The sequence below is a fragment of the Antrostomus carolinensis genome, unplaced genomic scaffold, assembly GCF_000700745.2.
Source record: "Antrostomus carolinensis isolate BGI_N321 unplaced genomic scaffold, ASM70074v2 scaffold7033, whole genome shotgun sequence".
NCBI classification, from domain to species: domain Eukaryota; kingdom Metazoa; phylum Chordata; class Aves; order Caprimulgiformes; family Caprimulgidae; genus Antrostomus; species Antrostomus carolinensis.
Window position 1 is genome coordinate 54,929 of NW_010303067.1, and position 15,516 is coordinate 70,444.

At 38.5% G+C, this 15,516-nt stretch overlaps 1 protein-coding gene across 1 annotated transcript in view; it reads left to right on the plus strand.

The window, feature by feature from the left end:
- The window catches only part of LOC104521844 (UPF0606 protein KIAA1549-like), a gene marked incomplete at its 3' end in the record, with an annotated part of 33,118 nt that extends 20,203 nt beyond the window's left edge, over positions 1 to 12,915 (plus strand). The window contains 4 exon segments of the mRNA XM_010163962.2: positions 252 to 311; positions 2,983 to 3,128; positions 10,602 to 10,779; positions 12,731 to 12,915. Of these exon segments, the coding sequence (XP_010162264.1) occupies positions 252 to 311; positions 2,983 to 3,128; positions 10,602 to 10,779; positions 12,731 to 12,915 (569 nt within the window).
- Positions 12,916 to 15,516: the final 2,601 nt, after the last annotated feature.

Genomic DNA, 15,516 nt, shown 5'->3' on the forward strand with positions numbered 1-15,516 from the left:
CTTGAAATCTTTTAAGTCATAAATCTGATTGCTTCAGTTAACTTCTTTTTGTTCAGAGATGAACTGGGTAGCGTATGTTTGGACCACTCTCCTTACAGTTGTGTCTGTGTAGCCTCAGGAGCAGTAATACCTCTGTGTAAATAAGATGCTTGCTGACAGTATAAATTATGATGTGGCTTCTTTTTTTGTGTGTATGTTGTTGAGAATACTGTTCTTACGGATGTTTTTCCTCCATTCTGTTTTTCCCGCAGCCTTTCATTATCCTAAGCTTAATGTGTCTCAGTTGATGAAATCTTCCTGGGTGAGAACAGGTACGTACAGTCTCTGTGGAGTAAGAGTGCAGTTACTTTTGTTAGCAGGATAACTAGCCTACATAAATAGCAATAGCTTAGGGATTCTGCATTTTTGTGAGGTAATAATGTGCCTGAGCTGAATAAATTCTAAAACCAAAGGCCTAGTGACCTGGAATATCTGGGAAGTGGAATTCCCAGGTCTAGAATTAACTAACTACTGCAATTCATTGATAATACACACAAAGTAGTTTTTGTCTATAAAGCAGTTCATTCTTAGTGAGACAACTTGCCTTGTCAGGCATAAAGTATCTACTCTGCATGCTCTCAATATACCACATTGATTTTTAGGTTTTTATTCTATTTTAAGTGAAAATTAAAATCTTATTTTTGTGACACTTTCTACCTAAACACGCCAGGAATAAAGCAGAATGAAAATAGATACGTTCCGAGTACATGAAGGAGTTTAATCATGTTTCATTGATCTCTTCTGGTTCATACACAGCAGATCCCTCCCACCCAAGTCTTCTGGATGTTTTATTCTATAATTCACAGATACAGTTGAACTGTCACATTTAGATACTTAAAGACTGTTGATGATGTCTGTATGCTGTAGGTCCTACCTGCTTCTTTTAAGCAGAAAGCCTGAACAGTGACCAGACTATGCCTAGCAAAATTGCTGTTAGGGTACAGATGCTCCACTGGATGCACTTTTATCTTCCCACAACTTTCCACCTGTAGTTTACCAGCAGTATAGACTTACTCTTCTTTCAGGTATCCCTGTCTCCTCTCACCAGTGACCTGGTTTACTTCTTAAGCAGGAAACCAGGTTGGAACTTAATTTCTGAAGCCCACACAGTTTTGTTTTTTGTTTTTGTTTTTTTTGTTTGTTTGGTTGGTTGGTTTTTTTAGAGAAGAAAAATGAAGAATTTCAGATCATGTTCAATAACATGAGAGAAACTACGTTTGTGGATCCCACGTCCAATGTCATCCTTCTTTAGAGATTTAGGTTGGCTTTTTTGGTCACACCTGCACCCTCTCTTGCTCAGTCTTAGATTTGCTTTGTCCGTTGTTGCTGGAAGTTCTCTTAGATCCTTTGGTAAGCAGAAGGTTCTTCCAGCTCAGAAGTCATGTCCCTCTGGGTTGTTCTAAACTTTCAGACTGTAAGGTTTTGAAAGCCAATTGCAGCACCTTTTTTTGCTGTAGGGGAATTTTTTGTAATCCCAGTTCTTGCAGGCAGCCTGGGAAGAGCTAGTAGGCTTTGGCTGGGTTAGTCCTTTCAGTCTGTATGTTGTATTGTAAGGGTAATGACTCATGACATAGGAAAAAGATACAATTTATGCACATAAAGGTGAAGTTTTTAGTATTAGATTAACCAGATATATGTGCATATATCCCAATAGTCATAAAACGCTGGAATATGCAGTGTTCTGTGTAGCTGTCCCTCTCAGTTGGAGAATACAGTTCATGCTATTAAACATAATTCATTGATACTGAAATTCAATACACAGGCAAGAACAGTCTTCTACTTGCTGCATATAATAGCCTTAGGCCACTTTCTATTTATTTTGCTATTTAATTCTGAAATACTTAGTCTGTGATTGAATTTAGAAGGCAGATGCTGTTGGTCTTTGTGAGAAATCATGACTGTTTCCTTCTGACATCTGCAGTGAAAATTTTTAAATGAAAAAAGTGGTTTTAATATTTTTGTTAAAAAAATAAAACAAAAATATATTGAATGGATTATATCTGATTGGGTGTTTTTTTATGAAGCACCACACTTAAAAAAAAAAACAAATGTGAAAACACTTGCTGAAAGAGACTTTTAAAAAATATAGACCATTTTAGTGGAGAGCTTCAGGAATGAAAATGGAGTTATTTTACTGCAGTCAGTAGTAAGTTGGTTTACTATCCTTTAAGGGTTGTTTAATTAGACCATTTGAATGACTGTTGCTCCATTCACTCCTCTTTTGTTTTACTGGATGCCATCTTGTTAGTAAAAGTCCACACTTTTTTCATGTTTCCATGTGTTGTTCCTCAGGGATTCCTCTCAGCATTAGCTGCCCCAGTGACCTGGAGTACCTGGCGCTGGGAAGTGAAATGGGCAGGGCTACTAACCTTTTTTTTTTTTTTTTTGGTGCTATGATTGCTGTGCTTGTTAATCTCTGTCTTACCTAGGGAAGGTGCACTTGGAATACACAGCTTCATTCACGTGCTGCTGGTCTCCTATTTTTTTGTCCTTGATTCTGAAACCTTGCCCTGCCCATCTCCACCTCTGTATCACTTCCAGACACGTTTTGACCAAAAGTAGTTGCAGCAGATAATTTTGAATTTTTTCTTCTATTTGTTTTTAAACAGTTCAGTGAATATTCTTAAATTGGGTTTTTTAGAATTTAAACTGTTTCTTCAATATCCTAGGTATGTCTAGACTGGTTGAGATTCCAAATATGCCCTCTGCCCTATATATTTTTAATTATTTTTTTTCTTTTAACCTTTTCCTACCCAGTGTATTCCTTTCCACATGTAACCTCTGGCTGAACTGGGCAGTATTCCCACATGAGTACAGCTGCTCTTGAATTGTCCGTGAGATGGCCCAGGGTGACTCAGAGCTTGTAATTGAAGTTGCAGAAAAGACATTGAAAAAGTTTTACTAATTCATTTGTGTTCTTGGATTACTTTCTCTGCACTGTAGTTCTCTTGGGTGTCATCGACCAGCGAATTCAGGAGGAAGTGTTTCAGGCTGAGATGGAGCGGAAACTAGCTCACCTGTTAAACGAGGCTTTGGCCAGAGGGCGGATATGGAGACGAGCCAGTTTTGCAGGCAGCAACATTGTGCAGGTATTAAGAGCTCAAAGTCAGAAGAAATAAAGGAGAATAAGTTACTGAATAAGTTAATATTGTCTAGATTTTGAGAAAGATAACTCAAAAGCATGTATCATGTTTAGCTAGTTGATGATGCTTGTGTTTTGCACCTAAAATACTGTTCTTTTGGATACCTTGTTTTCTTTTAAGCTCAACGTAACAAATTGAAAAAGCTAGGTATTTTAAGTGACTACTAAAAAATTCTGATGACTTCTTAAAACTTTGCTATCTTGTCTGACTTACATGAGGTGCCTAGCAAAAGAAGACAGGATGGTCATCTGGGTCAAAAAAGTGCCCTGCTGGAACAGCTACTTCACAGCTTTCTGTGGTGTTTTCATGGTGGTATAGAAATATGAAGTAGAATAATATGCAGCTTGATGCAGCAGTAGAATAGTATATTCTACTCCTTAACTATCTGTTTGTCACAGTACTGGTCACAGGAATGGCTTTCAAGTAAGAATGATTAATCATGTCAAATTTTGCACACATGGCAGCTTCTGCTATCTGTATTCCACTGCTGCTTTATAGTTTTGTCACAGGTGGAATTATTCACATAATGTCCAGGAAGACTTGGATATTTAATTTTAAGTTTTAAATTCTCACATGTGTTCTTTCTAATCAGTTCAACAAACTGAAAGCCAAAATACTTTTTAATGGCTTATCTTCTTAAAAATTACTTTTTCCTGGCTAATTCATTGATAGTTGGTTTACTTCACAGGTGCCCTTCTAGTAGTTCAGACTTACTGTCTTTATTTAATCTAATCCTATGGTTTTTTGCTATGATTTATATTTCCAGGTGTTGGGATTTTCTTACTTTAGTTTTCCTGTCCCAGAAACATCTGTTTTTTTTTTGCTACGATTTATATTTCCAGGTGTTGGGTTTTTCTTTAGTTTTCCTGTCCCAGAAACATCTGTTTCAGTAGTGGAGATTTTATTTTTTCTTTTGTGCAGCTTTGAATTGCTGTATATAGATCTCTGCTTCAGATCTTCTGTTCCCAACACCTCTTACTGCACTTTGTTCTTTATGCCTCAGTCCTCCCTTTGCATATAAATTAAATAAATATTCCTTATGTTGCTAGCAAAGATACCACAGCCTATACATCTAGATTACGGTTTTACTGTCTTACATAATAAAGCTTGGGTAATTTATTTTTGCATGCACAGCATTGCAAGCAAATCCTTTCTAGCTAATAGTAAGGATAGTTATGAATAGTATTTTGGAAAGTGAAAATACAATGTTTTTCTTATGACTTCGTATTACTTACTGGGATGTAAGATGATGTCTGCAGCTTATGTTCCAAACAGCAGCACTGATGATTTATGCCATTTAATTAGTCCAAAGAGTCTGCAAACTGCTGTCTTTGGGCAGTAGAGGATTCTTAGTTATGATCAACACATCACACTATCCCACATAACACAGGGCTTCTCCAGCTGCTCACAACCAACACTGTTAGGTAGGATTAGCACTGTAATAAAGGAGATGGTAAAGAAGGAAGGCTGAAAGAGATACTTTGCTGCTATGTGTCTGTGATAGGTGTCCTCCTTTCCTGCATGAGAATGGTAGGTACCATCAGGTGCTATAGCTTCTGAGTAGCTTGCTTTGTCAGGATGCTCAGGTATGTGGTAGGTGAGACAGCCTTGGAGGCTATTGTGTGCAGTTGGAGTGATGCACCTGGTAGTGGGCTCCCGAGAGGAGGACATTTTCTTTCAAGGATGCTTCCCTGTTAGTTGAGGATCTGGTCCATAGTCATTTGCAATAAACCTTTTCATTTTACTGCTGCTAATTCTATTCTTCATAGCCAAGTTTATAAGCTTTGTTTGAAGTGTGTTGTGTGTATGAATATGTTGGTCTTCAGGGTGAGCTTTTAATGTTCTTTGAGCTTTATATTCAGATCTCCCCATATATATATTTCTTGCATACAAACCATTGACTGCTATGATAGTAGGCCACAATGAAGGGAAAATAAGAACAGAAGCTGCCAGCAACACCAAAGTGTTGGATACTTTTATTAGCAGGACATGCATATAACCGTGAAAGACTAGACACACACATTTCACTTCTGAGCCCCTATAGACAGGAGTTTTTCCGAAGGTGAAAGATATTTATAGTGTATTGAAATCTGGTATTTCTAAGCTCTGTGGAAGATCAGGACTGTGAGTCAGAAGGTGGAGCAATTATTTGTAAATATTAATGCAGGCATATTCATTTCCTTTCACATACTAAGAAAATAGAAGTGATACCTTGTGAGATTTAGATTTCATTTTGAAAGGCATGTGTTAGGACCTGAGAATTTTTAAAACTACTGTTTAAATCTAGACACTTTGAATAAAAGCTTTGGACTACCTAGGGTGCCCAAGTAATATGTTTTCCCTCCCATTGTCTGTCTATACTATTATCAAGTGGCACTCCATGATAAAAAAAAGAAAAAAACCTATAAACATTATGTATAAAAACCTCTGAAGTACCACACCTGACTGTTAAACACAAGATAGTTCCATTCATTTTTATGTAATGCTCATATTAATGTTTCACAGAGCAAGTCATATATGTATATTTTCAATATGTATCTGCTGTTGCTGCAAATTGAAGGCATATGTTTAATGTAGTTTAATGCAGTTTGCATTGCGTCTGCAGAGGCTCGGCCCCACACTATTTTGTCAATAGTTTGTCATAACTCATTCCCATTAAATTTTTTGGGGAATAAAATGGCTTAATTGTAGTTTAAAAATATGCCAGAAGCTAATGCAAAAATAATTAGTTTTCCTCCATTTCAGCATGCTTGGTCTCTTGAACCTAATAGGAAGTGAAAAGGTGATCCTACTGAGTGACAAAAAGAACAATGTTCTGATTTAAGGAACACATTAGGTGACACTGTAGTTGTAATGTGTGTGAGGAAGTAGTGGCTATGAGGAAACATAATGACTGAATTGGGCTTTTTATTAAGGCAGAAGGTCATTCTCTTGCTTTTCTACCAACAGTTGTTGTGTCTCTCACAAGTGTGGATTCTGAGGAAAGGTCCAGTCTTGCTGGGAGTTTTTAGGTTTTAAAATAGAGTCTTTGGGGACTGCTACTGCTTTACCTTTTCCTCAGAGGAGTTTTGCCCCTCCAGTGGCCACCCCAGGCAGAGACCAGCCTCTCCATCAGATTGCCCACAGCCTGTTCCTATCTCCATGCTGGCAAGCCAGTTTCTTGCCTGGCCAAGCCTCTGCACGCTGGCAGAGGAAATTTCCTTAGTGTTGCCTTCCCCGCCCTGGCCCTCTCAGTCCACTTGCTGGTGTCGCCAGCTCGGGGCGAGGAGGGTCTGCCACAGCTGGCAGAGGTTGGTGCTGTGACAACCAGCGCTGCCCTGCCCAGCCCCGGCCCGAGCGCTTTGGGAGGAAGCTGCTGCCCACAAGCTGCACCACCGTTTCCTGCCTGACAGGCTCCCCAGAGAGCTTCCTCAGAGCCAGGACAGGTTACCTGTGATGCCTGTTTCACATGTGTTTTATGTTGCATTGTTTGCTGAACCATTCAGACTGCAGTACAGCTTTGATTTAATTGCCTGGACACTAAAATCCTACTTTTAATAAGGCAGGAAACAGAATCTTTTTTGATTATTTTTTTCCCTAGGGGACGAGCACAGTGAAAAAAGGAAAATAAGCTCCATTTCCATTTTGGAAATTGTGTGTGTGTGTTTGCTTGTTTCTAAGTAACGCGTGTACCTTCAAAACCCTGAACCAGTTCCCCCAGGGATTCCTTACTCCTGACAGGGCTGCTGACTGGGACATCCCAGTGGCTGACTGACGCTTTGCAAACACCTTGTGAGCTTGCCCACCACCTGGATTTCCTCACTTTAAATTATGAACTAGGTTTGGTTACCAAGGCAACTTTGTTCACTGACCTATGATATTCTCTTGAAAACACTTTTTAAATTAAGTTTACTGACACCTGAATACAGTGAAGCCTTTTCTCTGTGAAGGTTAAATGTGCATCTAGTATCAACAAAGATGGTATCATTTATGTACACAGAAGTTGAATCAATCTTTTCTTTTTTCTTCCTTTTTTTTTTATTTTCTGCCTCCCATGTATTGAAGTTCTTGTATCTTCTCCCTCCCTTATGTCATCCTTCTCTGCAAAAGTATAAATGTGAAATGCTTAAATGCTTCCTTACACATGGGCTGCATTGCCAGATGCCTGGAAAATACCATTTCTGCCTCTGCTTGCATTCTTAGCACTCTGAAGGATAGAGACACCTCTGTAAAATATGAGACAAAACCAATCTGAAGCTGCACAGAGTATAATCCGGAGCAAAATGACACAAGATTTATTATACAGAAACTTTGTAAGAATGGGCAAGGTGGCCGTGTACCTCAATTTTATGAACAGACTTAAAACCAGTTCAGATCCAGGATACAATTTTTTGTGTTGCAGCAAACTCATATATTAGTTAAAAAAAAAAAAAAGTTTTTTAGTGAATTATGTGACCGAGATGAAAACTGAAGTATTGATATTGTCACAGTTGCTGAGTTTATGTGCAAGTCTAGTTGTCTTGTAGTCACCTCAACAATACCTGTTCAACCATCAGCTTTCCCAGAATAGAAGTCCATAACTATTTCCCCTTGGATTTGAAGTTTTGTCTGTAGCTTCCCTCAGCATGGTGTGAGCACTCATAAAATACTGTGTATTCAGAACGAATTATTTCAGACAAAACTTATCTTAAAACAGTGAGCTTAGTTCATCAACACCAGACTTCACCTCCACCCTCCACTGAATTTTTTCCTGCTCATTCCCATGTTCTGTACTGTGCCAAAATACCTCCAGCTACTTCTTCCTATCTCCCCTCTGACTGTTCTCACTCGTCCCTGTCCCTCAGCATAGGGAGCTATACGCTGTTGTTTTTTATTCTGTTGTATTGTTCCAGCTGTGGCAACTTGCACTGGTATCTGTCCTCCTTCCCCTCCACCCCTTCTGAAGGCAGCTGTGGAGAAGTTCCTTCTTTAACTCATTCAGCCAATTTGACTCTTTGTGTGTATAACACGCATACAATTATAGTACTTTTGGGGTATTTCACAACGCCATAAAATGTATGATGATTCAATTTAAGAATCTTCTAAATTTCTCTGATTCTGTAGGTTTGCTACAGACAGAGATGTTTCATAAAACTAAAGGAAGAACCCGTTGACTTTCAGTCCTGTGAAACCTTTCAACTCCCTCACTCTCCCTGTGAGTTAAGTCCTACCTAGGAAGGGTTCATCCGTGCCGAAAGCAGATACCAGTCTGTACACTCTGCTGCTGAGGCCAGGCTGTGGTGAAGGCAGCCCAGGTGAGGCAGAAATATGAAGCTGTGGACATTTGTTAACAATATATCTGGGTTCCATGAAACCAGATTCAGCCTTACAACTGCTGAGTGTGTGTGTTGAAACCTTATTTATTGATACTCTTTTGTTACCATCGGTCACGCATTGGTTGCCCCTTTAGCTGGCAGAAGAGTGAATAGCGTTCAGGATGAGAAGCAGCATTGGCTAATGGGTCCTGTTAGCAGGTCTTGCTGTGTTTCAGAAATTTGCACTTTTTTCTGCTCTATTTGTAGACGTTCTTTTTCTTACATCAAATGTGACTGCTGTTGAACATTATTCTTTGCTTTCAGTTGGTTTGGCCTAGAAAACTTTCATGACAATTGTGCTTTCTCTTTTTTCCCTTTCTTTATTATTCTTCTTACTATTATTATTATTACTATTATTTTTATTACTATTATTATATACCTTACTGTTGCTTCTCCTGGGAAATGTTTTTTAGGACACGTTGTGCTGATGTCCCCAAAGACCAGAACATCATCCCCGTTGAGCTAGAACATTGCACTGCTTTCCTTCAACATGATTGTTTTGTTGGAAACCAGGAAAGAAAAAAATACAAAGTTTTGCTTTTGTAAGCCTCAGATGTGCAAGCTTTTGTGTGTTTGCTTTACTTTAACCCCATGGGCTTTGAGATTCTAATTTATTGAATATGTACTTCATAGTAAAGGATAATTCTGAAAGAAGCAAAATTTATTGCTCTATTTGTGGCCAATTCCTTCTGGAGCTCTTCAAATCTGTTTTACATGATAGAATACCTCCTACTATTTGTTTGGGCTAAGTCTAGGTTGAGTTCACCATTACATGTAAATGGTTAAACAGAGGAATCTTAAATGTAAGATTTAATTTTACAGGAATTCAAAGTGGTTATGTGATTCTCATATGCAATGTAGATGTTAGGTGGTTAGAGAGTATCTACAGGGCTTCCTCATAGCATGCATTCTTTTGATTATTAACGTCTTTAGAAGTAGGTAGGAAGAATTGCTTCCCACAGCAACAAATACATTCCTTCCTGAAGAAAGGTGGATGCCAGAGGGAGCTGTTTGGGGGATGAAGGTGACTGTGCGTGTGCTGTCACTGAGGAAGAGCAAACAGTTCTATTTGAAGCTAACTGAATATTTGCCTGTGCAGCTGCTTAACATTTGGTAAAACTGGAACAAAGAGGTGTGTTATGAATAACAAAGCAAAACCAAAGTAGGCATTTAGAGAAGGAAAAGTGCAATCGCAATAATCTCTTCAGTAGCTCCTACTAACCAACAAGCACTGAAGGCAATAGAGCCTTCCAGGGTGGCATAGCGTTGGCATCTTTAGAGTGAAAATTGTTCTCTTCAATACTGGATCTGTATGTTGTCATGAAACAAATAGGAAAAATAATGGGAACTTCAGGTTTGCTGTAAAAATGTATTATGCAAGGGATCACTTTCCTAGGAATTTTCCTTTCAGTTGCAGTTTACCGTTCAGTAAATTTCCCAGGGTCCTGGAACACTTGAGAAGTGCTTCTGTAATTAGACACCAATATGTTATTCCAGTAACATCGTCATCCTCTGAAAGACTTCCGCTCAGAATCTTTTGTATAAGTATTAGGTGAAAATACCCTGAATTTTAGTTTGGAAGCAAATTATTGTTACCGGATATTAGCTCTCTACACTTGTCCAGCGTTGACTTAAGCTCTTCTTGGATGAGAGAACTAGGCTGTGTGTGTTTTGCCTGTGCTGCATACTGTATCTTGGAGCACTACACACGGCACATCTTCCCATCAGACCTCTCTAGATGTTGAGAAGTTCCAAACTGTACCAGTTGACAGCAGTTACATGGTTAGTATGATACCATATTCTTTGGTGTTGCAGATAGAGGGATTTTCTTTAACAGCAATTGTATTTTTACATCATAATACAAGGTGGAATCTTTTTTTAAGCACTAGGGATTGCACGTAGTGACAAGACAGAAACTGATCCCATCTTGGCAAAGCTGTTTCCAACTTTTTTTTTTTAGATGTGTCCCTGAGGTCCAGGCCCTGTGAAGGGGAGGGGGAGAGAGGGTGAGGACTGAAAGACCAAATGTATATGAACTCCAAATAAATACAACTTAAAATGTAAAAGCTTTCCAATTTCTTCTCAGATTGTGAACGTGTCACGGTTAGTTGGTGTTGATAACCCTGTGGAGCTGATCTATTTTGTGGAGGACCAAGATGGAGAGAGACTTAGTGCTCTGAAGTGCTCAGACCTAATGAACAGAGTTGATATCCAGCGGGCTGCAATCATCCTTGGATACCGCATTGAAGGCACCGTTGCACAGCGTAAGTCCTATCAAATCCACACTGATGTCACCAAAGAGACTCTTAGCTTTGGAGACTGTGGCACTGCACAGTGCCCACTGTTGCAGTGTCTTGTTCTGGGGTGCTGCAACTCCTGAGGAAATAAATCTTAGCACTCTTGCAGTGAGCTACGAGGTGTCGTTTTGCTTCTTGAAGACTGCTGAGCTTGGAATTGCGACAGAGTCCTTAAGTGCAGACCTCACTGCATTCTCTTTACTGCTTCTGCTGGAAAAATACTGTGCTAGCTAGATACCTTCTTGCCATTTTCATCTCTTTCTGCTAGTCCAATATTTCTTCACAGCTTGTCTTGCCCAGGAGCTTGCACAAAACTCACAATTGTGGGATGGGAGGGCGTCGAGTTAAATGAATGTTTCCTTTAGCTGAGTAATGGTGGTGAAGTTTAAGTCACTATTTTTTGTTTATCTGAGTTATTTCTGTGAGTGAAAGATCTAGGCTGATGCTGATTGGGGCTGCTTAGAGAGTATAAGTGAAAAGGAACAGATAATTTCCGTCTTTGAATATGAAGAATTTTGTCCATCAGTAATCTATAAGTAATGTAATCTTTTAGTAAAGATAATATAAAAGTAATGTGATCTTTTACTAGATACACATCAGAATAAATATGACAGGTTATAAAGTAATTATATGAGTTTATTCAGGAAGCTTGTTATATACATAATTTGCAGCAACAGTGGGACAGAACACCATAACATTCCATGTTATGATTAGGAAATAAACTTTAAAAGATTTTAAAACAGTAACAGACATGCATATGATCTGCAAAATACCTTATTGATACGAATTATAATTACCTTTTCTGGTTTTTGTGCAATACGGAGGCACGAGTTACATTGTGCCACAGGGTATTTTGCCAATAGAACTAACATGTGTCTGAATTTTAAAATTCTCTACAGAAAGAAAAGAAAGAAAATTGTAATAATGGGACCATCTGGATGTCTTTCTAGATTTTGTCCCAGTAGTTTAATGATAGGTCGGTAGCTAATGTACGTCTGCTTAATATCTGTTAATGGACTGTAATATTGGTTAGACAGAAATGCAAAAAAGTTGCAAGAATAGATTCCCTTTACAAAAAATGGTAAGTGTTGAACAAACTTCATGAAGTGTTTATAGCTTATTCTGCATATTGAAACTGACACATCATTAGAAAGCTCTTTTCAGAGGCATAGAATTGTAGCATTTTAAATGTTACTTATTGGAAGAAACTAGACAAGAAAAGATTATTTTTATAACAGAAAATGTAATGTCTTAAGTGAGCTGTCAGATGTATAAAATATTAGTACAATATTTTCCTTTAATCTCTAGGGTCATCATTAAAATGGCTATTAATAAAAATTATATATAAAAATAAGATTGCATAGAGATACTGTTTTTAATGTGAACGCATAATTTTAAGGAAGTGCATCAAATTGACTAGAAATGTATAACTGCTGTGGTTTTTAGTCCCACATATAGTCACTATGCAAAACAGAGCAAATGAAAGTTTTGTCAGTTCTTCCAGTTCGCTTCTTACATGCATGACTGGTTTGATTACACTTTCCAGTAGTTTTTTCTTCTGTTTTGGACTAAAGGATCTCACACATTGACAATGAAATGACATCATTTTTCTGGACATATTTTACTGTGTCAGCCTAGTTTTGGATTACAGAATGAGGTGGCAGAAGTGTATTTTCATTAGTAATTTAAGCACAGGTCTTCAGAAGATAAGTCAGGACAATTGGTTACCTGCCCCATGCTTTCTGAACGTGACCTAGGTTAACCTATAAGTGTTATGGCATTTCCTGTGATGTGCGGTTGGTTTCTGATAAATTCCTTAACTACCATTTACAAGAACATAAAAATATGTAACCTTGAAGTGTCCTCATTTAAAAACATATAACCACATAAAATTGCTGTCTTGTTTTTAACTTCACAGCTGTGGAGAAGCTGAAGGAGTCCACCTCAGAGTCACAGAATAGCAACCTATGGATTATTGTTGGTGTGGCGGTCCCAGTTGCTGTAGTGCTCCTGATTGTTATTATTTTATACTGGAAACTTTGTCGAACAGACAAACTGGAGTTTCAGCCAGACACGATGAGCAACATTCAACAGCGACAGAAGGTAAAAGGGGAAGCTGTGCTGAGACGAGCTCAAGTATTCTGAGCATAAATGAATGTGAGAGTCTAGGGAACACCTAGCATCCTTAAATAGCACATGGAAACACAGTTTCAGAGCCTTCCAGTTTAAAAAAAGAAAAAGGAAAAAAATCAAATGATAGTTGAAGTCAGGAATCACGTAGTGTCTTATTTGTTCTCCTAGATATGTGATACTGCATTCAATAGATACATCCTTCTGAAATGTGGGCACTGAGGCTGAAAAGAACCTTTCTTTATCACTTCATTTTAAGGCTTTGGCTAGGACTGAATAAGAGGAAATATACTGAGTGTTGAATCACTGACCTTGTTTTCTGCAGAGGGCTGAATTTTTCTTTGAAGAGCTTCGGCTAAACTAATTTGACAGCTAAACCACACCATCCTTTATACCTCATGCTGGAACTAGAATTTGCTAGAGCCTATCCTTGCTGCTTTGTGTTCTGCCGGGTGTCTGGCATCACTGTTGTGAGAGCCTGTTGCAGAACTAGAACTTGTAATTAGTGGATCTGCATGAGACTCCATGGGTGAGTGTGCTGGCTGGAGTGTTGGTAGACTGGGTTAGAATGGTAAGAAATTCAGTAGTCTGTCGTTTTCCTGCCCAAGACTGTAAATTAAAAAAAATATGTGGTCCAGGATTTTCACAAAGGATATATTCAGTAAAAAGAGTGGAAAAGCGACTAAAGGGTTACAAATCCTACTTTTCCTTTTCACAGCTGAAGAGAAGCAGTCTGTGTGTCAGAGATGCTTATTACTGACAATAGCTTTAGAAGCATCGTTAAAGGCAAAATAATCTGCCTATACTAATTCTCTGGTAGTGTAGTCATGTTCTTCTACTGTCACCTTGTGTTCAGTCATACAGTTTTCTCCATAACAAGTCTTGCCTGTACACCATGCTCTCTTTCAAGATAATTAATGATGTGAAAGATGAGAGAAGCAGAAAGCGGTTGCACTTCCAAAGCAGTCAGAACAAATCAATAGTAACTTCCACTTGTCTTGCCACTGCAGATTGAGTGTCAGAATTGAGACTGGCAAAAAGTGATACCCTTTGATGAACTTCACCCCCTCGTACCTTGTTTCACCTGTGCTGTGGTGATACGTTACAGAAATTGTGATTGAAGAGTTCCCCACAGTAGTTTCAGTTAATTTGAGAAGGGTCATACAAAAAAGGCAAGAGGGGATCATTACCCTTGGTATGCTATTTCATCACATACATTTTTGGTACCTCTCTGCTGTCACAAGGTTTTTGTAAGAAAGCGGTTGGGTTGAGTCTGAGACCAGAAACATCTTTCATAGGTTTACTTTCTCTTGGGAAAATAGCTCAGTTGTTTTCTCCAGTCTTCATTTTATCATTCATGAGTCAGAAGCCTTGGACTTATTTGTATGCAAGTCTCGATTCAGTTCACCCAGGGAGCCTGCCACTTTGCCTTCCTTAGGGATGTAAGATGTAAGCAAACTAGAAAGAACCAGTAAGGACATCTAGTCCAGTCCTTGTGCCTGTGGATGGCTTATACGTTAAAACTAAATGAGGTAAAGCAATAAAAAGTGTCTTAAATTTTTATCACTGAGCACATTAAACAACTGTTAGAAGCTACTTTAAAGCCATTTCCCTCCTTTGCCCAAAATCCAGAAAAAAGTAGTACTCTGGCTTCCTTAGTAGTGGGCTATCTTTGGGCTTTCTTCATGTCTTCAAACAGTGGCTTGGAATTCCAGGTCAGAATAGGGCATATTTGACAAGCACTGAATACCCCCAGATAGTCACAACAGTGTACAAATGATTAGGGACATTTAGTCTGGTCCTGCCTTTTAAAATTGTTTGAGGTTTTTATATTTCTTATTACAGTAAATGCCAAGAAATTATCAAAGGAGGGAAATCATGTGGTCAGTGATGTAGGTCTGTAAATAAACTCAATTTTAAAATGGACTTAGGCTCCCCCCTCCTCACCTCACCTGCAGTTATTTCTATTCCCTCTTTACAGAGCTTGACTTTGGTACCAAAGGAAAGTGAAAACCTTCACTGCATCTCTAAATGGAAGGATATTTAGGTTAAAGATCTGGGGTTTTCTCTTGGCATCAATATTTCATTGGTAAAAACCATAAAGATACATTTATAGTGCTACCTCTTCTCACTTCCATTAATCTTTTAAAAATTTCTATTTTTAATGTAAATATAGAAATGGAATGAATAAATAACAAAGTATTTCATTAACATATGCATGGCGTAGCCATACTGGAAATAGCAGACAGTTCTTTTCAACTATGTAATAAGTCTACAATATGTCTTGCACTTGAAAATGTGTGTTGGTTGGAAGATGCAGAAACTTGACACACTCTTTTCTTGTTCAGATGAAATATGGTATCATTCTGCACTGGTGGATCTCCAGAGGTATCACCAGTCTTTTTTTCAGTGTATTTAATTAGCCATTTTAACATAGCGGATCAGTGGGCAGCGTAATAATCTGTTAGAATTCACAGTAGCGGCTGACAGGAAATTATGTCACCTGTGACTTAGCCTGGAACAAGGTTGGGAGTGGGATGAGGGGAAAGCCTGTTTGCTTCATACTGATAGGGA